Below are 22,358 nucleotides of genomic sequence, written 5' to 3' on the forward strand. Positions count from 1 at the left end.
TGGGTCAGATTCACAGCCATGGGACATGGATAACAATGTGGAAATTCAGTCCAAACACTAAGCTTCAGTAATTCTATCATTTAGCCGTTAATAATGGGCATTGTCTTAAAGCTTAGTCATTCTGTAACTGCCTTCCTTCGTCTCAAAAAGTAAATTTGTGGAGAACTTTAACATTTCATAGGACAAAACTGAAGGTCTAGCCTGTTTGTTAATTTTTAAAACATTCACATTGCTTGTTTTATTAACAATAGAGGAAGATATCTTTTATACTGAAGGAAATATGCTACTGCTACTGAAAAATTTTTTATGAGAAATCAGAAAACTTCATTCCACAAACCAAAAGAAGCAAATGAAAAATAAAAGAGGAAAAGAGATAATTAGAGACTGTAAATCCCATTCTCTTTTTTATTTGGTGAATTTGCTAGCAATTGAGAATGTGTAGTTGAGTAGCTGAATAAAACACATTGAATAAAAAAGTGTTCAATAAAAATGTGTGAAATTGCACTTTAGATCATGGAGGTTTTTCCTTGATGGCAGCAAACTGTTATAGCCGGGTATGCAGTACAGTATGTGTGCACACCCCCCACCAGAGTTAGAAATAAATATCTAACCTAAGATGGCTTTTTAAAAATTACTGACTCTAACATCTTCCAAAACACATAGCTAAGGGCTTGGGAGTCCTTGTAGTGCTCTGATCGCTCTCATTACTCTGCCAAGCTACCTCTGAACAAAAGCTCCTCCGGGTACAGTAGACCACAGTGAATATGCCGCTTTGTTCAAAAAAATGGGGAAGCTTCAGGGTAGTATATGGATCAAGAAAATTCAGGAAAGTGGCAGACATTTCAGTTAACCAACCTTTCAACCTCTTTTTTCTCACCACCAAAAGCAGCCACTGTTCGAATGGATGAAATGACTTCATCAGCCACTGACCCTGCTTTCGCATAGGCCTTCAATTCATGGTCAGTAAACGTGGACACACTCTAAAATCCAAAAGAAGAAGATAATATCTGAAAACCAGGTAATTAAGTAAGTCAGTCTGTCACTCAGTGATTCATTTAGGTGAGTTAAACAGGTGTCATGGTTTTACACAAGACTAGATTCTCACCAAGGAAGGATTTGGTCTAAATTCGATGTGTGCTAAGCCTGATACACCAGTGTTTGGTTGTTGACATATCAAAATGACTGCATTAAAAGTCAGCCTCAAAACCATCAACAAAACAACAAGAAAGCCCACTGCATGGAAGAGCATATTTGCCAATGATATTTCAGATAAGGGTTTAATCTCCAAAATTTACAGAGAACTCATACAACTTCACAAAAGGAAGATAAACAATCCAATCAAAAAAATGGGCAAAAGACCTAAATAGACACTTTTTGAAAGAGGACATACAGAAGGCCAACAGACATATGAAAACAAGCTCAAAGTCACTAATCATCAAATCAAAACAACAATGTGGTACCATCTCACACCTGTCAGAATGGCTATCATCAACAAATCAACAAACGACAAGTGCTGGAGAGGATGTGGAGAAATGATAACCCTCATGCACTGCTGGTGAGAATGCAGACTGGTACAGCCACAGTGGAAAATAGTATGGAGTTTCCTCAAAAAGTAAAAAAATGCAACTCCCATTTGACCCAGTAATCCCACTTCTAGGACTATATCCCAAGAAATCAGAAACACCAATCAGAAAGGATATATGCACCCCTATGTGGGATATAATGATCAACATAAACTGATGAACAAAAATAGATCCAGAGACAAGAGGCAGGGGAGAGGGCGTTAGAGATCAACCAAAGGACTTGTATGCATGCATATTAGCATAACCAATGGACACTGGGCAGTGGGGGCTTGCCCTCGGGTGTGGGAGAGTCTGGGAGGGGGGATCAATTGGGGAAAAAGAAGACATATGTAATACTTTAAATAATAAAAAATAAATGATACTGCTCAAACTAAAAAAAAAAAAAAAAAGTCAGCCTCAAAACCCCTCTCGCAGACTAAGTTCCAAATAGGGCATTCTGTGAGACCACAGTGTTTCATCATTACAGTAAAGAAGTTTTCAAGTCAAAACACAGCCAGGGGGATAGGTAGGTGGCTGCGCGGGTGGATGGGTGGGTGGGAAGAAATCAACAAAGAACTTGTATGCATAGGTGCATAACCCATGTACACAGACAATAGGGTGGTGAAGGGGTGGGGATGGGCTAGAAGTGCTCAATGTGGGGGGAGAAGGGGACATAGGTAATAATTTCAACAACAAAGTTTAAAAAAATAAAATAAAATACAGCCATTATTAATTATTTTTTAAAAAGTCACATCTCATTGCTACTAGCCAGAGACCATTGCACAATTCACAGACAAACATCAGAGGCAAAGGCCAGAGGTCAGGGCAGGCATCACGTTGTTAGAATATAGAATGACAGAGAGGTACTGAGGTACCAAGCCTGCAACGGTAATACCACAGGAGAAAGCTTCAGATAAATACTACACTATTTATCTACCCACTACCTTTGCTTTCCACAAAAATAAGCAAAAGGACATTGTACTTAATATTAAACAAGTTACTTTTTCTAAAATTGAACTTGGATTGAATCCTAGTTAGAATTAACTACCAACAAAATTCCTGGCACAGATGAAGAAACAAGGAGGGGAAAAAGCAAATATTGTGGGAAATTACCTCACTCAGCAAACCTAAAAACATTCAGTACCCACACTAAGAGGATTTCTCTTCCTAGTTTTTCCAAACTTTTAGCAGCAAAACTCTTATCAAACAAACTCTTAAGTATAATTCTAGGATATAAAGTAAGTAAAAGTAATATTTTACTGCAATATGTTTATCTCAGAAATCCACATTTTATAAAACTTTTGTGAATTGAAAAGGCAACAATAAGAACAGTGAGGCTACTTTCATCAACATTTAAATTTGGGTGTTATGGACGCCTGTAGTTTTTACCACAATCCGTTTCTAATTTATTTCACAAATATGTACTGGCAGCATGGTAATGAGATAATTAAGTAGTTACAAATGTTATCAATTTTTGTTGTAATGACACATTAATAATCTCACGTAAACTGATAGGGGAGCTTTAAAAAATGTAGATTGGGGAATGCCTAACAGTTGCTCATGTTTCTCATCGTAAGTACAAAAGTCAAAGGCAATCAAAGCCCATCATATCTTCCACCATGTCATATAGTGCCCCTCCACCTCTCCTTGCCTTGTTTTGAATTGAGCCAAGGGAAGACGCCTGAATCATTTTACACAATCAGGCACAGACTTGAAGTCAAGAAGAAACCAGCGCAGAGCCACCACGCTGCAAATCACTTGAAGTTGAAATGTTGGGCACTGAGGAAAGGCAGGCAGTGCTCTCAGCCGGTATAAAGCCAAGGAAACCAGGCCACATTGTGGGTCTCCAGCATGTTAAAATGTGTCATGTGACCTGGTAGAGTGTGAATATTAATTTATCATGGGTTTAAAGAAAGAGATTACATGTATTTGGCAGGAAAAGTTTTTAATCAAATGTGTGCAGAATCCCCACAGACCCTCCACAGAACCAGAGGCTCCTCTGGAGTGCAGTTGGAGAGCATTTGGTAGAAAAGACTTACACAAAGCTTGCATGATATGGTGGATTGGGAGCAAATAAAAGCTAATATCTCTTTAGTAATTAATTCTGTGTCAGGTGCTGTGCTAAGTGCATACCGTGGATTATGTCTTGAGTCATCGTGATGGCTTTGGGAGGTATTATCCTTGTTTTTAAGATGAGAAGACTGAAGTTTTGATGAGTTAAACATACCTTTGTTAAGCCAGGTTGGGACCTAGTTAAGTGCAGGGAGCTCTTTGCTATTGTCCCTCTGTATTACCTGGCTCTATTGAATAATAGAACCAGTGGACTGTAGAGAATAGTTTTCCAGAAAAATATCATCTGGAGATTGGTGCATGTTGCTCAATAACGTCAGCTTTTCACTTGAATTCTACTCTCACTTAGAGAAAATTATTAGTGTGCCTGGTCCCAGGACCTGCTATCTAATGTGGTTGCTCTAATAGTCAGCTATAAGAATTTCTCAATCCTTGGGAGTGTGTTTTAACTGGGATGACCCAAAATTCCTACTCCCACACTTTTTCTTGGCCTGTGCACCTGGGGAATGGAGACTGCTCTTGGGAAACTGCTTGGATTGGACCAAGTAATCTCTCTCTGAAACTGATCAGATGGAATGGAGAGAGAACACAGTAGTGATTGCAGAAATTTCTTTTAGGTGCTTGTTACTAATATGGGTGTATTTGTTGGGCCTTTTTGAGGGAGCTTCTGAGGTTGGGAGGCCAGGGAAGCAATAGACATTAGGGAGTGTGTGGAAATTTAGAGTCAGTCCCCCTTGAATTTGAATTCTATCCTGTCACTCACTATCTGTGCAGTCCCTTTACCCCTCTGAGTCTCCATTTCTTATATTTAAAATGGCACCAATACTTTATAAGATTGTCGTAAAGATTAGAGATCATATATATATATATATAAAGCTCCTCATCGTGCCTGGCACAACAGTAAATGCTCAATAAGTGTAGTTGTTATTGTTATTAATACAGCAATATTTATGTTATTAAAGTATCATTAATCCCTAATCTATGGAATGTTATTTGATACTGAGGAATAATCAGTCAAAACAGTGATAAAGATGTTGACTAGCCATACTCAGGAGAAGGGACTCGAGCTTATATTTTTGGCTGTTCCTCAGAGCCAATATCTCCCCTTGGAAAGCAATGAGAAGACACCCTTACCAGACCAATGATGGCTGCTCCCAGTCCAATGAGAGGGCTGACAGAAATGATGACCAAGGTCAGCTTCCAACCCTGGTAAAATCCCAGCAGGAACCCACAGATGCTCGTGGTCATGCGCTGAATGAAAATGGCCATTTGGTCAGCAATGGCATCATTGATTTTATTAATATCACTAGAAATAAGAAAGGCTTTGATCACTACAATGGAATTGGTCAATTCAAATGTCTTACTGAGAAATCTCAGTTTTTCCCTTCTAACCACCCCTATCTCTGTACCCCATCGCCCTTGGGAAGCCTGACTGACGCTCACATCTGGAAAAATTTGCTGCAGCTTGGGAGGTCATCAAGCCTTTCCTGTCACAGCCAAGAAAGTTGTCCTTAACCCAGTTTTCCCAACTGGTGTCCATTAAACATTGGCAAAGGCTTTTGGAAACCATCTTATTTGTCTCTTTTTTATAATTAATACTAGAGGCCTGGTGCATGGAATTCATGTACAGGGATGAGGGTGTCCCTCAACTCAGCCTGCACCCTCTCGCAATCTGGAACCCCTCGGGGGTGTCCGACTGCCGGTGTAGGCCCGATCCTACAGGCAGTGGGACATCCCTCTCACAATCTGGGACTGCTGGCTCCTAACCACTCTCCTGCCTGCCTGCCTGATTTCCCCTAATCACTCTGCCTGCCTGCCTCATCGCCCCAACCACTCATCTGCCTGCCTCATCACCCCTAACTTCTCTCATACCTGCATCATCATCCCTAACTGCCTCTACCTTGGCCCCTGCCACCGCGGCTTTGTCCGGAAGGATGTCTGGAATGATGTCCAGCTGTCCAGTCTAATTAGCATATTATGCTTTTATTATTATAGCTATCCTTGATCTGCCCTGAAGAGCCAGTCTTCCCTTCTTTATTTCTGTTAAGTCCTTTTAGGTTCTGCTCACATACCAACTAATTCATAGAAAGTTATGTAATTCCTCAGAAAGAAGTAATATTTTCTTCCTTATATTTCCATAGCAATGTAACTAATCTGTATACATGTGTATGTATGTGTATGTAATTATTTCATTCTGCTTATAGACAGTATAGAATAGTGTTTAAGAGGACAGACTCTAAAGCCAGACCCTGAGTTTAAACACAAGCTATTCTTGAGCAAGTTACCTAACCTTTCTGTGCCTCAGTTTCCTCATCTGTAAAATGGAGAGAATGACAGATCCTACCTCAAAGGGTAGTAATGAGGATTAGCTAATATATGTAAAGCATGTAAAACAGTACCTAGGATATAGTAAGCAGTCAATATGTGTATGTTCTGATTATTTATGTGTTTGTACCTTTTATCATCCTACTAGGCTGTAAGTTCCTTGAGATGAGGAGATCTGTGGTTTATCTTTATGCTTTGCATAGAGTAAATGCTCCAGAATATTGGTTGAATATAGTTACATTAAATTCACATTCCCGTAATCTTTCGTTCAGTGGAGCAAATAAGCGTTTAGGACTTGATAGCAAAAAATGACCTGAGACATTATGCAGGGATCAGACAATTGTATTCTAGCAAGGCTATGTATCTGTCCAAGGTCTCAGTAAGAGGCAGAATGAGTGCTGGAGTGTAAGGGTCCCAACATTCAGTCTACTTTATTTTCACTACACTGCACACTATCTTTAATGGGACTTCAACGTTTCATTCCATTGAACTGGTTCTAATTCCTCAGGGTTCAACAGGTTGTAATTACTCAGGGCTCATTCAGAATCACCGAGGGGACTATTAATGACCCAAGCTAGCATTCAGATGTAAACTGGATTTTTTCAGAATTTTTTAGCTTGAATCTTTCTCAAACTACTATGGATTTTTTATTTTTGTTTTTATGTGCATAAAAATTATCTCAACAGTCAAAGCAAGGAGATTTGTTCTAGTTATATTGTTAGATACCTTATAGACACCTAGATTGTGACATCCCTCAATTTCTCCTTTTGGGGCCAAATAACCTACTTCTTCTAACTCTCTTCTGTAATGTCATTTCTAGTAGTTTAATCAAAGACCTGCAAACCAAATGATAGTATCCTGGCTTTCAATTTATAATGACCATATTTGATAAAACATTACCCGTGAAAAAGTCATACCTATAAAAACCCAACTTAAGAGACAGAACATATAAAAAATAACGGAGAATGACAAAATAAACTAACAAAGTGGAGACAGACTCATAGATACAGAGAACAGATTGACAGCTGTCAGGGGATGGGGACTGGGTAAGATGGGGAAAAGGATTAATCAAAGAAAAAAAATAAAGACTCATGGACCCAGACAACAGTATAGCGATTGCCAAAGGGAAGAAGGGTACTGGGAGGAGGTAGAAAAGGGTAAAGCGGGGATAAATGGTGATGGGAGGAGACTCATCTTGGGGTGGTAAACACACAATACAATATACAGATGATATATTGTAGAATTGTATACCTGAAACCTATATCATTTTATTATCCAATGCCACCCCAATTAAAAAATAACTGAGAATGTTTCCAATTGTTATTTAATCTATACTAATAAAAGGGTAATATGCTAATTAGACCAGGAGACCTTCAGGACATCCTTCTGGACAAAGCTATGGTGGCGGGGACAAGGTAGAGGCAGTTAGGGGCAATCAGGCCACCCAGGGAGAGCAGTTAGGGGGATCAGGACAGCAGGGGAGGGCAGTTAGGGGGATCAGGCTGGTAGGGGAGAGCAGTTAGGGGGATCAGGCCCGCAGGGAAGAGCAGTTAGGTTAGGAGCCAGCAGTCCCAGATTGCCAGAGGGACCCCCACCTCCCGCCCCCCCATGCCCTGTGCACGCATTTTGTGCACCGGGCCACTAGTTTAGAAATAAGAGTTTATTATAAAAAAAAATCATACATACATACATAAAATGTCCTACCAGCCACTTACTCAGAAAATCTTGTATTCAGCTCTCCCACTGAATTGCAGTCGAACCACCCTATTTCCATTCTCATTATTTTTCTAAAGTAAAGTTTTCTCATTTTCTGTATTTGACGAGCGGAGGCAATTACCCAAGAGCATATGAAATAAGAGTTTATTATAAAAAAAAATCATACATACATACATAAAATGTCCTACCAGCCACTTACTCAGAAAATCTTGTATTCAGCTCTCCCACTGAATTGCAGTCGAACCACCCTATTTCCATTCTCATTATTTTTCTAAAGTAAAGTTTTCTCATTTTCTGTATTTGACGAGCGGAGGCAATTACCCAAGAGCATATCTAGAAATGGAGCAAGGCATGTTTAACATTGAGATTAACATTATTAATTCCTTCTCTTTTCAGAAGAAAATACTTTCACTGTAACAGTTGAGAAAAGGAGGGAAGTAATTCACAAAATGCCTCTTTTGGGGATCTGAGGTGTAAGTGCTGGCATCTGCTCCTGTTGCAGGGAAGCCAGAAGTCCTGGGTTTGAATCCAGATCTGCCACTTTTAGACTGAACCTTACTGAGCTTCACTTACCTTGTGTGGTAAATAAGGCTCAAAGCACCAAAAATAATTATTGCTTTTAACTCACTCGTCTTGCATGCCACGTCTGAGTGAATTTTTCCCCTGAGAGGCCTGCCAACAAGTATTTATGCATAGTTTTCGAGCTTTTAGACAACAATTTTCAGAGAAAGCAAGACAACAATTATGACATAAGCTAATTGTTTCCCTCAACCAAGCAAAGTAAGCCTATTATTAAAACTCCCAGTGCCAAATGAGAAAAACTGATGCATTTCTCTCTTCAACTAGCACTAACTTCCTAGAATTATTGATTGAATGGGGAAGGGGGGAGGGTTATTATTTTTTTCTACAGGAGGTGGCACAACATGAAATACTTTTTTCCTTAATAAGGGTTCAGTGACTCTAGGTCTTTCCATAGCTTAAATGTGCTCTACATTTAGTTTATAGAATTTGGGTTGAAATACAGTTGGGTGAGATTTTAGCATGAAAGAGAAACAGAGTAAAGTTTGCCTTCCTCCAACTCACCACATCTGGCTTTCTCCAGACCACTCACTCGCCCTCTACAAACTCACCTGCAGTGTCTATTTCTGAGTTTAGAAGAGAGTACGAAGTAGGGAGGGCAGGGAAGCACAGGACATTGAAATTAAAGGTCTATCGCTGTCTCTCTAGACAACTGCTTGTATCCTCTCCAACTGAGAGGAAGGATCTTTCTCATTCTCTCATGGCTCCTCTCCCCCTACCCCCAAGCTTCTGAGTAACTTAAAAGTTACGGAGTACACTTTTCATTTCATTGTAATGACTTTGAACCCAGATGTTGCTCAAGAAGTAAAATGGCCAAAGTGGCTTAGTGGTTGAGCATTGACCCAGGAACCAAAGGTCACTGGTTTGATTCCCCTGTCAGGGCACATGCCCGGGTTGTGGACTCCCCAGTAGGGAGCGTGCAGGAGGTAACAGATCAATATTTCTTTCTCTCTCCCTCTCCCTTCCTCTCTCTCTAAAAAATAAATAAAAACATCTTTTTAAATGAAAAAAAGCAAAAAAAGAGAAAAAGCCCATGATGGTTAAAAAAGAAATAAATATAGGTGCTACTAACTTGAATATATCCTGTGATAAGAACTGCAACAGCTGTTCCAGCGTAGTAACTGGCAAATTTGATCATTTCACTTTCAATGTCCATCAACCTTCAAAAGAGAGAGAAAATGTTAAGACTCACAAGAAGGATCAAGCTACCAAAGATTACATTTGTGGGTACAGAGAAATTTAAAGTACATGTATTATACGTTTCTACTAAATATGGATAAGCCTTTTTTAAAAAATATATATTTTATTGATTTTTTACAGAGGAAGGGAGAGAGATAGAGAGTCAGAAACATCAATGAGAGAGAAACATCGACCAGCTGCCTTCTGCACATCTCCAACTGGGGATGTGCCCGCAACCGAGGTACATGCCCTTGACCGGAATCGAACCCGGGACCCCCCAGTCCGCAGGCCGATGCTCCATCCACTGAACCAAACCGGTTTTGGCATGGATAAAGCTTTTTATCTAAATAGAATTATGGACAATTCAAAAATAAATCCCTAAATAGATCTCAAGGCACCAATCTCAGCCGAGATGCCTACCCCCCTTCATTTCTGCAGGCCCAGATGCTAGGGTGTGAAATCATCAATCTGCAGTTGTTGGAAGCCCGGGGGCCTCCATGGCAACCCAGTGCTCTGTCCACTGAGGCCCCTTTCACTGGGGCTCTGTGTGCAGTGAGAGAGCAATCACAGCCACAGGGAGATGTGTGCTGTAAATCAGGAGGCTTGTTGTTCCTCCTTCAGGAATCTAAGCCGCTTTGCAAGTCCTCCATCTCAGAGTGACACTGTGAGGAATGTGCAATGTCATCTTCCCACAGAGGCAGAAACACACTGTATTAGCAGAGCCTTTCTGCTGACTACAGCTCAGGAAGCTTCACTCTCCAGGGTGCTTTCTAAGGTTGAAGCCAAAGAACTTATGGGGAACAGCAAGAAAGCTCCACAGCATTTTCCAGCACAGCTACCATGCTGTGGCATAGGGTTTGGGGCAGGGAGGGGAGGAAATCAGGCACTTTAGAATTAGAAAACTAACATATTGGTTGATGACTGTCCTGATCCTTGGGGACAAGTTAAATGATATGGAGTCCATTTCTTTAGAAAATCAGAAAACAGCATCTTCAGCATAGATGCTCTCACCCCACAAGCTTCCTGCTTTCTATCAGAACTTCCTTTTGTGACCAGGCTGGAAGTGTTCTCTCCTCTACTGACCACAAAGCAAGTATCAAAGTATAATTCATTTAATTCAGAACAGACTGTTATCTATGACAGATTTTATTGCCACCTTGCACTATTTTTCAATACCTTTATTGAATGCATTTACATCGAATATGTATACACACACACACACACACACACATATATATATATATACTAGAGGCCCAGTGCACAAAATTCATGCATGGGGGGTCCACTCAGCCCAGCCTGCACCCTTTCTAATCCAGGAGCCCTAGGGAGATGTCTGACTGACTAAACCAGCAGTCAGACACCCCCCTCACAATCCAGAACCACTGGTTCCTAACTGCTCACCAGCCTGCCTGCCTGATAACCACTAACTGCCCCCCCCCTGCCAGCCTGATTACCCCTAATGCCTCTGCCTGCTGGCCTGATTGTCCATAACTGCCCCCCTGCAGACCTGGTTGCCCCCAAATGCCCCCCTGCTGGCCTGGTCATCCCTCACTTCCCCCTCTGCTGGCCTGGTCAACCCCAATTGCCCACCCCTGTTGACCTGGTCGCCCCACGTAGCCTGCTGTTCAGTCATTTGGTCGTCCCTCACTAACACCTCTGCGGGCCTGGTCACCACACGCAGTCTGCTATTCAGTTGTTTGGTCATCCCTCACTAACCCTATTGCCGGCCTATTCACCCCACACAGACTGCTGTTTGGTTGTTACTGTGACGGAGTCCCAGACAATTTGCATATTCCTCTATTATTAGTATATATATATATATATATATTTGTTTTCCATGCTAGTACATTGCAAGCTACTTGAGGCCAAGGACTGGGTTTAAGCTGCTTGCTCACACTGTCTGAAGCCTGGTACAACATCTTCCACATAGTAGGTACTTAATAAATGTTTCAGGATTTTGCTTTGACTTTGAAAAAACTAGTGAAAGGGAAATAACTGCCTTGGCCAACCCCTCTGACAATCTCTAAACCAGCTAATAAGTCTGTGTTCACCCCATTCCAAGGTTTTCATAATGATTTAAGGGAACCCTGAGAATGAACAAGACCTAGAAAATCATAAATGTACATATAAGTATCCACGGTCAGAGGCATTTACAAAAGCTAACGATAGAGTGTATAATGAGTAAAGCCTTCTAATGTATAAAGGAGTCCATACTCTGAGTTCTTCGTTTGTGAAATGGAATCTGGGTGTCCAAAAACAGAAACCTATGGGCATTTGTAAGAAAGCTTTACTTATCCTTCCTATGGTGCGTTCATTCCTCGGACACTCTAAGCAGAGGTGATTTAGTGCCTGTCATGAAAAATGCAGCTGTCAGTTATAAACAGACCTATGAGGATTTAGAGAACTGAGCACCTGGCCAGCCCAGGGATTTACTGGAGCGAAGTCAGGAGAATTATGTCATCGCTGAGTGGTGTGGATAAGGGCACGTGCAGTTTATGATTCTTTTCACTTCTGAGGCACCTCAGAGATAGATGACTAACTCGTTTCTGTGTTATTTTTGGGAAGAAAAAGTTATCAGTTTTAGAGATTACTTGAGAATATTTCTGGAACAACAGGACAAACCTCTCAGGAAAACTGACAGGAAGGAAACGAGAGGCTGGCCTAGTTCCGTTGGCTGCACATCAAACTCTGCATCGTGTGCCTGGTGGAAAGTTCTTTTGATTATAAAATCCTGGAAAGGATTCTATAAATTGTGCAGGTGATTACGACCCCAGAATGGCACCTTTTTTTTTAAAACAGCAAAATTAACTTACATCTACTTAAATAAATTAAGATTCCCCTGACTCGTTCGTTGAAGAGAGGAGAGGGGAGTGAGGACAATTAGAGGGAAAGGAAAGAGATATTTTACAAATTATTAATATATGAGGATTTCTACCTTGCTTTTTATAACAAATAAGTGCATCATGAGAGTGAATCACTCAGTTTACACCTCACAGTTCCATATTTACTAGAGCCATAGGTTTTTCACTTAAAATATCTAGGAGGTCATTATGACAAGGTGCATTGCTTAGCGAGGAGTTTTTCTTTCAATGGCCCTCATGCCCTGTAGACATAGGAGCGCTGGCAAGGTAGAGTGAACATCCATGTCAGCTCTAAACTGAGCATCACGATGCGGCAGAAACGTGTTCATGTCCTGGCTTCAGGGTGCTGGAGACTCTGTATTCCTTAATGCAAGGGATATGTTGCTAGAACACCCACACATGAGGGTAGCATACTGCCAAAATGGCTACATCTTACTTCCAGAGAACCCACAACCATTTTTTTTCCACCCAGGAATCTACTTTTGTTTATTTTTAATCAAACTTTTTATTTTGAGGTAAGTAAAGATGAGGGTGCAATTGTGAGAAATATTACAGAGAGATTATGTATGCTCTTTTCCCAGTTTCCCCCCAGTGGTACATCTTGTGAAGCTATAGGATAGTATCACAATCAGGATGTTGAAACTGAATAATTAAGGTCAGGGCAGTCTCATTGCCACAAGGATTTATCATGCTGCCCTTTTATATGCATCCATGCTTTTATGTGGCCACTCCTCCCTTAACCACTGGCTACCACTAATCTGCTCTCTGTTGTTATAGTTTCATCATTGGAAGAATGTTCAATGGAATTACACAGAATGTAACCTTTTAGGATTGGGTTTTATTTCAATCAGCATAATTCTTTCAAGTTTTATCAACAGCCCATTCCTTTTTATTGTTAAGTAGTATTCCACGGTATAGATGAATTACAGTTAGTTTAACCCACTCACCTATTGAAGGATGTCTGGGTTGTTTCCACTTTTTGTCTGTTACAAATAACGCTTCTATTTTTTACATTTAAGTTCATTTCTCTGGGACAAATCCCCAAGAGTAGAATTGCTGGGTCATATAATAGTTGCATGCCTAGCTTTTTAAAAATTGCCAAACTGTTTTCTAGAGTGGCTGCCCCAATTTTACATTCCCACCAAGGTATGGGTGATCCAGTTCCTCCACATCCTCACCAGCAGCTGGTGTTATCACTATTTTTTATTTTAGTCATTCTGACAGATAAATACTGATTTCATTTTGATTTTAATTTGCATTCCCTAACCACTAGTGTGAGCATCTTTTCATGGGCTCATTTCCCATCTTTATATCCTTAGTGAAATGTCTGTTTGTGTCTTTCCTCCATATTCTGAATTATTTTTAACTATTGAGTTTTGAGAGTTGTTTAGTTATTCTAGATCCTAGTTCTTTGTTAGATATATGATTTGCAAATACATTCTCCCGGTCTGTAGTTTGTCTTTTCATCCTCTTAACAAGGTCTTTGTAGAAATTTTTATTTATTAATTTTGAGAGAGACAGAGAAGCATCCATTTGCTGTTCTCTCTATTTTTGCACTCATTGGTTGATTTTTCTATGTGCCCTGACCAGGGATTGAACCCAGAGCCTTGTCATACTGAACAGTGCTCTAACCAACTGAGCTACCTAGCCAGGGCAGTTAACATGGTCTTTTGTAAAGCAAAGTTTTTAATTTTGATGAAGTCCAATTTATCAAATTTTATCTTTATGGATTATTTTTGGTGTCAAGCCTAAGCACTCTTTCTCTAGCCATAGAAAATGCTCTCCGATATATTTTTCTAAAATTTTACAGTTTATTTTTTTACATTTAAGGTCATAATCCATTTTGAGCTAATTTCTGAATATGTTTATGTTTGGGATGTCCAATAATTTCTCCACCATTTAATAAAAACTTTATCTTTCCTTCATTGAAACTGCTTTTCCACCTTTGTCAACAAACAGTTGGCCATATTTGCGTGGGTTTGCATTCTCTATTCTGTTCCTCTGTCAATGTCATACTGCCCTGATTATTATGGCTATATGAGATGACTTAAAATTGGGTATATTGTTTTCTCGCATTTCATTCTTCTTTTTGAAAATTGTTTTAGATATTCTAGTTCTTTTGCCTTTTCATGTACATTTTAGAGTTATCTTGTTTATATCTACAAAAAATCTTATTTAGATTTTGATAGAAATTGTATTAAACATGTATATAAATTTGGGAGAACTGACATTGTTACTGTACTGAATCTTCCAATTGATTAACACAGTATGTGTCTCCATTTATTTTGGTCTTCTTTGATTTCTTTTATCAGCATTTTGCAGCTCTCAGCATACAAATCCTGTACATGTTTTGCTAGATTTACACATAAGTAAAAGTTTTTAAGTAGTTATAAGCATTGTATTTTGAATTTTGGTACCCACATTTTTGTTGCTAGTATATAGAAATACTATTGAATTTTGTATTTTATCTGTATTCTAAGACCTTGTTGAACTCATTAATTGGTTCTAGGAGATTTTTGTAGATTCTTTGGGATTGTCTGTGTTGAAAATCATGTCATCTGCCAACAAAGATGTCTGTAATTCTTCCTTTACATCTTCAAATATTTAATTGTAGTAAAAAAAAAAATAAACCCATAAGACTTTCTACCTTAACCATTGTTGAATGTACAGTTTAGTAGTATTAAGTATTAAATTAATATATTTTTTTTTACCTCTTTCCTTCCTTATTGCACAAGCTAGAATTATGTTAAATAATAGAAGTGAGAGCATATATTCTTGAATTATTTCCAGTCTTAAGGGGAAGGAAAGAGGTAAAATCTTTCAATATTAAGTATAATGTTAACTGTTGGATTTTTTGTAGATGCACTTTTTTAAAGGGAGGGTTTGCTTTTGTTCTTTTCATCACGAATAGATGTTGAAATGCTTTTTCTCATCTATGGAAGTGATCATGTGGTTTTATTTATTAGCCTGTTAACATGGTAGATAACATGGATTGTTTTTTCAAATATTGAACCAGCTTTGTTTCTCTAGAATATAGCCCATTTGCTTCTGGTGTATAATTTTTTTGGTATATTGCCAAATTCTATTTGCTAATATTTTGTTAAGATTTGGCATCCATATTCATGAGAGTATAGTAATGTATAGTTTTCTTTTTTGTAATATTTTTTGCCTGGTTTGGGTATCCGTATATCCTATATAATAAAAGGATAATATGCAAATAGACCGAACAACAGAACAACCAGAACAATCAAACAATCAAACAACCAATCGCCATTATGTGTGCTGACCAACAGGGGGCATGAGTGGAATATGGCGGGGGTCAGCCACAGTGGGATGGTGTGAGAGGGGGCACCAGACCAAGGCAGGGTACCAGTCGCTGTTATCAGGGCAAGCCTCTGGTTGCTACTGAAAATTCTTTGTTCCCGCGCACACTGCAGCCCTACCCAGCACTAGCACCTGCTGCCGGCACCGGCCCCACTTCCATCCACTGCTAGTGCTGGAGCCACTGCTCACACCCACTGCTGGTGTCAGGCAACAGCCCTGATCACTCGGCACCGTCAGCGGTAGTGAGTGGCAGCTGGAGGCCCTGTTTGCTCCTGATGGCTTCTCCACCTCCCTCTGCTCCTGAGGGGTGATTGGGGCAGTAGCTGCTGCTCACACTCGCTGTTGGCACTGGTCCCAATCGCTCCGCACCTTCAAAGGGTGCGAGCAGGGCCAATGTCAGTGCATGAGAGTAGCAGCGGCAGGAGCAATGCTGCTGGCAGACAGGGGGCAGGGGGCTATGGCGGGAGTGGCTGGGTGGGGATGCAGAGGATGGGCCAAGAACCTCCTCTGTGCCTACTGCAGTCTCGTGGCCCACAGTTCCTTTCAAGGTGCACGAATTTGTGCACTGGGCCCCTAGTTAGCTTCATAAAATGAATTGGCATATGTTCCTTCCTTTTTTCTGGAAAATAATGTATAAAATTGTGTTATTATTATTTAAGTATAGATATAATTTTACAGTGAAAACGTATTGACCTGAAAGATCCTTTTTTGAAGTTTTTAAATTATAAATTCAATCTCCTTAATAGTTAGAACTATGCAAATTATTTATACCATATTAGATGAACTGTGGTAATTTGTATTTTCAATCAATGGGTTCATTTCTCCAAGTTGTCAAATTTAAGTGTGTAGACTTGTTTATAGTAGTTCCTTATTATCCTTTAGAACAGTGGTTCTCAATCTTCCTAATGCCACAACCCTTTAATACAGTTCCTCATGTTGTGTTGACCCCCAACCATAAAATTATTTTCATTGCTACTTCATAACTGTAATTTTGCTACTGTTATGAATCGTAATGTAAATATCTGATAGGCAAGATGTATTTAGGTGACCCCTGTGAAAGGGTCGTTCAACCGCCAAAGGGGTCACAATCCACAAGTTGAGAACCGCTGCTTTAGAAGATGTTTGCAAGATCTGTAGTGATCTCATCTTTTATTCTTAATATTGGTAACTGTGTGTTCTCCCCCTTTTTTTTTTTTTGTCAGCCCTGCTAAAGGTTTGCTGATTTCAAAGGAACAGCTCTTTGTTTTATTGATTTCCTGTATTATTTTTCTGTTTGTTTTTTTAAATCTTTGTTACTAGAGGCCCGGTGCATGAAATTTGTACAGGGGAGGGGTGTGTCCCTCAGTCTGGCCTGCACTCTTGCAATCTGGGAACCCTTAACCACTTCTGCCTGCCAGTCTGATCACCCCTAACCACTCCCCTGCTGGCTTGATTGATGCCTAACTGCTCCCCTGCCAACCTGATTGCCCCCAACTGCCCTCCCTTGCTGGCCAATCACTCCCAACTGCCCTGCCCTACAGTCCTGGTCACCCTAACTGCCCTCCTCTGCTGGCCTGATCTTGCCCCCAACACCCTCACCTGCTGGCCTGATGGCCCCCAGCTGCCCTCCCCTGCAGGTCTGGTTGCACCCAATTGCCCTCCCCTCCAGGCCTGGTCACTCCCAACTGCCCTCCCCTGCTGGCCATCTTGTGGTGGCCATCTTGTGTCCACATGGGGGCCACATCTTCTGTGTTGGAGTGATGGTCACTGGCCTGATTGATGCCTAACTGTTCCCCTGCTCTGATCTCACCCCCAACTGCCCTCCCCTGCCAGCCTGATGGCTCCAAACTACTCTACCCTGCCAGCCTGGTTGCCCCCAACTGCCCTCCCCTACTGGCCTGTTCACCCCAACTGCCCTCCCCTGCTGGCCATCTTGTGGTGACCATCTTGTGATAGCCATCTTGTGACAACATTGCGCAACGCCACCTAGGCTTTTATTATATAGGATATTATCTCATCTGCTGGCTGTTTATCTTCACAAAGATAAACAAAATTAATAAACCTTCAGCTAGACCAAGAAAAAAAATAGAGATGATTCAAATAGTTAAAGAAATAAAAGAGAGACATTACTACTTGTCTTCCAGCAATAAAAAGAATTATAAGCAAATACTTTGAACAACTTTATGCCAACAAGTTACATAATTTAGATGAAAGGCAAAAAAAATCCTTAGGAAACACTAATTTGTACATGTTAAACAGTGAATTATATGGTATCTGAATTGTATCTCAATAAAGCTGTTTTTAAGTGTGTGGTCTTAAAGTGTCTAAATTCAAAAGAGTGTTTAAATGCATAAGCTACATGTACATTACTAAGAAAATAGACTGAAATCCAAGAGAAAATAGAGACTCAGATTTCTATATTAATGCATCCATATGTGGGGCAATTGAGGATAGTAACTTCCCAATGGCTTTGGTCATCAGCCTCCAAGAAGCCCCTAATGATTCTTGTCTTCTGGTATTCACACTGTTTTGTGGTGCCCTCTCAAATTGTACTAGGGTTGGTCTGTGTGACCAACAGAATATGGCAGAAATGACACATGTCACTTCCATGATTTCATTAGCTTTTCAGAATTTATTTGCTCAGAATAATCAAACAGTAAGGTGAAAGACTGAAAGAAGATAAAAGAAGGGAAGTCCAAATATCAAAATGCAGTTTACTTCTATCCAATTAAAGTGTAAAAACCAATAAGTTAATCAGGAGGCCTAATGTTTTTCAGCATTTTTCACTAAGAGCCATTTGAAAGGCTTTAGCCTATAAATTCCATCCAATAAATTACAATTGGTATGTGGAAACCAATACAATGAAAGAGAAGAACTAGCTCTTACTATTAAACATGCATGCTTATGTTGATAAAATCATTGAGTCGCCTTGTATAGTCCAAGACTGATAGACCTATTATAATAGGTGGAGAAATTGGACTTTTAATGATACACTTTTTCAAGAAAGGAAGTTGCAAGGAGTTGGATAATTTGGGAGGCATATTAACTTAGAGGGAGGAAAATGTCCTCTCCCTTCTCCTCTGTCCCACCCAACTGCATTTTCTCAGTGATCTTACTACATGAAAGCTAAACAAACATAGTAATTCAGAGGTGTAACAGTATTAATGTCAGTGACCATAATAATTCACAATTAAAGTATTTAACTCATCAAAGGAGTTCCTAGTAAAGAAATGGCCCAAGAATAAAGGTAGATTCATTATTTAATTCATCTAATAAATATTTATGAGCACTTGGTATCATGGATATATCTCTAATTTTGATTTATTTTTTTTTGTAAATCCTCACCCAAGGATATTTTTCCATTAAGTTTTAGAGAGAGTAGAAGGGGGAGAGACACAGAAAGAAACATCAATGTGAGAGAGACACAACAGTTGGTTGCCTCTCATACCACCCTGACAGAGGTCAGGGACCAAGCCTGCAACCAAGGTATGTACCCTTGATGGAATTGAACCAGGGACCCTTCAATTCAAGGTCCAACACTATCCACTGAGCCAAATCAGCCAGGGAAATTTTGGCCCTTCTAATAGTTATTTCCAAATTTTAAAACATTATAAGATATACTTTTAGGAATTCTCTTGAAAAAATTTATCTTCATGATTATTAAGGACTTGGGTCTATTTACATTATAAAGAAGTCTTAATGCATTTTTTTCAAAAGTGGGAGTAATTAACTTTACATTTTGTAGTCATTTCATTCTGTAAAAAGCAGTTCATCTCTGTTCTTCAATGTAAATGAAAGACTTAAAAGATGGTCACTGGAAATAGTCACCCTTTCGTACAAACCGTTCTGAGTTTTACTTCTAAATTTAGAAAAAAACACATATATATATTAGAAAATGTATTTCTAACGAGTAGGTTTAGTATTTTTCAAAAGGGTACTTCTGCATACTGTATGTTATCCTATACTTTTCTATCAAGCACTAACTAGTTTTCAACTACATATTTATTTGAATGGTCATTGATTTAATGATGGTTTCAGAGATAAGAACCATGACTCTTAAAATAACCACTGTATCCTTGATGCTTACACAAGTTTCTGGTACATAGTTGGTGTTCAAAAATTTTTGGTTAAATAGGTGAATAAATAAAATGCTATAAGAGTAGATAATGTTATAGAGAGTGATTTAGAAGGGTTTTTCATAATCTGGAATCAAGCCTGTTAAAAGCTTTTTAAATGAAGGTAAAAAATATAAATTCACTTAGGAAAGCCATTCCAAGTGTCTTCCTAGCAAGGTCGTGCCCTGCCTTTGGTTCTTAAACCTAAGCATGTGGGTTCACATATGCAAATGACCTTGTTCTGTCCCTGAGGCAGCGTGAGGCAGGCTGCAAAGTCCAAAACAGTGAGTCAACCTGTGTACTCTAACTCCACTGATTACCAGGCAGCTATTGGGATTATCACAAAGAAAACAGTAGTAGCACAGCCAGCTCTGGCTAATCCTGCGTGGCTTTTTCCTGTTCATGACACCATACCACTCTTCCATAGAAATTCAACTACTAACTGAGACCAGTGGCCCCTACTCCAAGGCCTCTGGCATAGTAATAAAATCCCCATTATACAGGAAAGGCTGGGGATCTAGTGGATCATTAGCCAAGGCCACAGAAGCTAAGGAGTGGATGAGAGCTAGAAAAAAAGGAAAGGAAGTCTTTTATATAAGACATGACATAGGACTAAAGTAAAATCCATGGGTCATTTTCTTTTGGTATTAAGTATTGGTAGCCCCACCCTCAAACCTATACACTAAAAAGTGGTTAAATTTGGATGATGCATTTAATGGGCAATTTCCAAATATGTTTTCTGTTAGGATGTCAAAACCTGGTAAGATAGGAGAACCTCGGGGCTGAGTAATTTGTAGAAATGTGGGTAAATTTCTGTTTCTGTGTACGCTATATTAGATACCACTCCAGCTCAGTCAATATGTTCCCTTTACACATTTTGAATTACAGTTTAAGATGTGAACAAAAAAGTAAAAAATAGCAGCCTACCCACAAGGCATTCCATTTGTCACGTTCTGGCTGAGGGAGCTGTTGGTCCACACGATGGTGTTGTTTACACACGCTTTTCCAGGGATCTGGAGTTCTTGTAATTCAGTTTCGTAGTCAATAAAAACATCTGTCATGGTGCCAAAAATGAGTAGCACGCCTGGATGGGCTAGTCCATGGAGAAATGCACACAAACCTCCCACAAACATCAGCCAAATGTCAGTCGTTGAAGAAAATCGAAACTTGAAAAACAAAGGATTCAGAGATCATCTATGGGTGAAAAGCAGGAGAGGTAGGAGGACTATTTAATTTTAGTTACTAGGTTCTGATAAATAGTATTCAACACCACATTTTGTGGGATCATCATACTGAACAACAGAGTTCTCACTAATTAGGTAAAAATGAATGGTATAGCAGTTATCTAAAACATTAGACTCTTACATTGTCAGTCCATGTTATTTCTTTCCTGATCTCTGAATTCACTTTCTTTATCTCAAGAGCTGGCTTTATTAGTTTTATTACCAATTGAAAGAAGCCAACTTAGCTATTTGTCCACAACTTCTGAGGGAAACAGTCACTGGCACGTATACCATTGCCATGTGTATATACTACGTAGGACATTCAGCAATAACATGCATTGGCTCCTAGAACCGATAATGGCAACCAATAGTACCTATGTGTGCCTAGAAATGCCTCCACCATGAATAATTTGGAGAAAATACTTATACTATTTCTAAAGTCTTGTCATACAAATAAAAATGCACAATATGATTTCTGTGATGGTTTTTCTTACTAAAATGATAATTATAAACTTAGTGATTATTTTCTAGGACACTTTTCTGATCTACTGAGTAAGATTTGTGTGTTTAATCAGTAATACATTTCTAATTGATAGTCAGCATGTTTTCACATAGACAACGTTTATGACTGAAAAAGTAATCACTGTAGTTAAAAAAAAACTGCCAATATGACTAAAGATTTAACACTTCCTCCATGATCTGAACGATTCATAGTTACAAAACTTATGTCATAAGTCAGCACGGTCTTATTACCAATTGAAAGAAGCCAACTGGACTGCTATCACCTTTCTTCTCATTTTGTAACCTGAAGAGAGAAAATAGGGATTTACGGACCATCCTTCCCAAATAATGAGAAATTCTCCCTAGGTGGTGATTCAATGAGTCATTTTTTTTTAGCAAGAAAAAAAGCTCCCTCTGGTTGAGAAATTCTTGCCAAACCTGGTATCTTAAAAACAAGCTTTTATTCTTCAGATTTACCTCTTATAGAGATTTCAGTATAGCTATATCTCATGTTCAGGAGTGATTCATTGATGTTTTTCGGAAGGCACTGAGAGAAAATAAAAAGTATTCCATACTCTCATTTATACTAATAAATATCTTCTTTGGTTAATTTTTTCCCATTCCCTCCAACCCTCTTCCCACTGAAATCTGTTATTCTGTTCCACTGGACCTATTTTGTTTGTCAGTTTATTTTGTTCATTAGGTTCCACATATAAGTGAGATAATGTGATATGGACCTATTTCCTTGTGGTTGGATTACCTGATTTAAAACTTCCTTCTAGCACTTAAAACATTTTACAACTACATTAAATAGTGTTGATGTGATGAAAAGTTTCCCTTAAACTCCCATGTTTCCCATTAAATTATATTTCCTTAGTATTTCTTATTCATTTTATTTATCAGAAAGCTTTTCTTCACTCATCT

The 22,358-nt window shown here is 39.3% G+C and overlaps 1 protein-coding gene across 5 annotated transcripts in view; it reads right to left on the bottom strand.

Annotated features, from left to right (window-relative positions):
* The window catches only part of ABCB11 (ATP binding cassette subfamily B member 11), an 86,675-nt gene that overhangs the window by 54,148 nt on the left and 10,169 nt on the right, over window positions 1-22,358 (bottom strand). For 2 of the 5 annotated variants that reach the window (XM_006766531.2, XM_006766530.1), the window contains exons 4-9: window positions 21,687-21,738; window positions 20,638-20,876; window positions 9,325-9,412; window positions 7,873-8,006; window positions 4,767-4,938; window positions 856-980 (exon numbers count right to left, since the gene is read on the bottom strand). In XM_006766531.2, coding sequence (XP_006766594.1) covers window positions 856-980; window positions 4,767-4,938; window positions 7,873-8,006; window positions 9,325-9,412; window positions 20,638-20,876; window positions 21,687-21,738 — 810 coding nt within the window. Of the gene's footprint in view, window positions 1-855; window positions 981-4,766; window positions 4,939-7,672; window positions 7,801-7,872; window positions 8,007-9,324; window positions 9,413-20,637; window positions 20,905-21,156; window positions 21,169-21,686; window positions 21,745-22,358 lie in introns of those variants that run through there. The other 3 variants (XM_015565756.1, XM_006766532.1, XM_006766533.1) reach the window with 3 other exon arrangements.

Source organism: Myotis davidii, unplaced genomic scaffold (genome assembly GCF_000327345.1).
Source record: "Myotis davidii unplaced genomic scaffold, ASM32734v1 scaffold59, whole genome shotgun sequence".
NCBI classification, from domain to species: Eukaryota; Metazoa; Chordata; class Mammalia; order Chiroptera; family Vespertilionidae; genus Myotis; species Myotis davidii.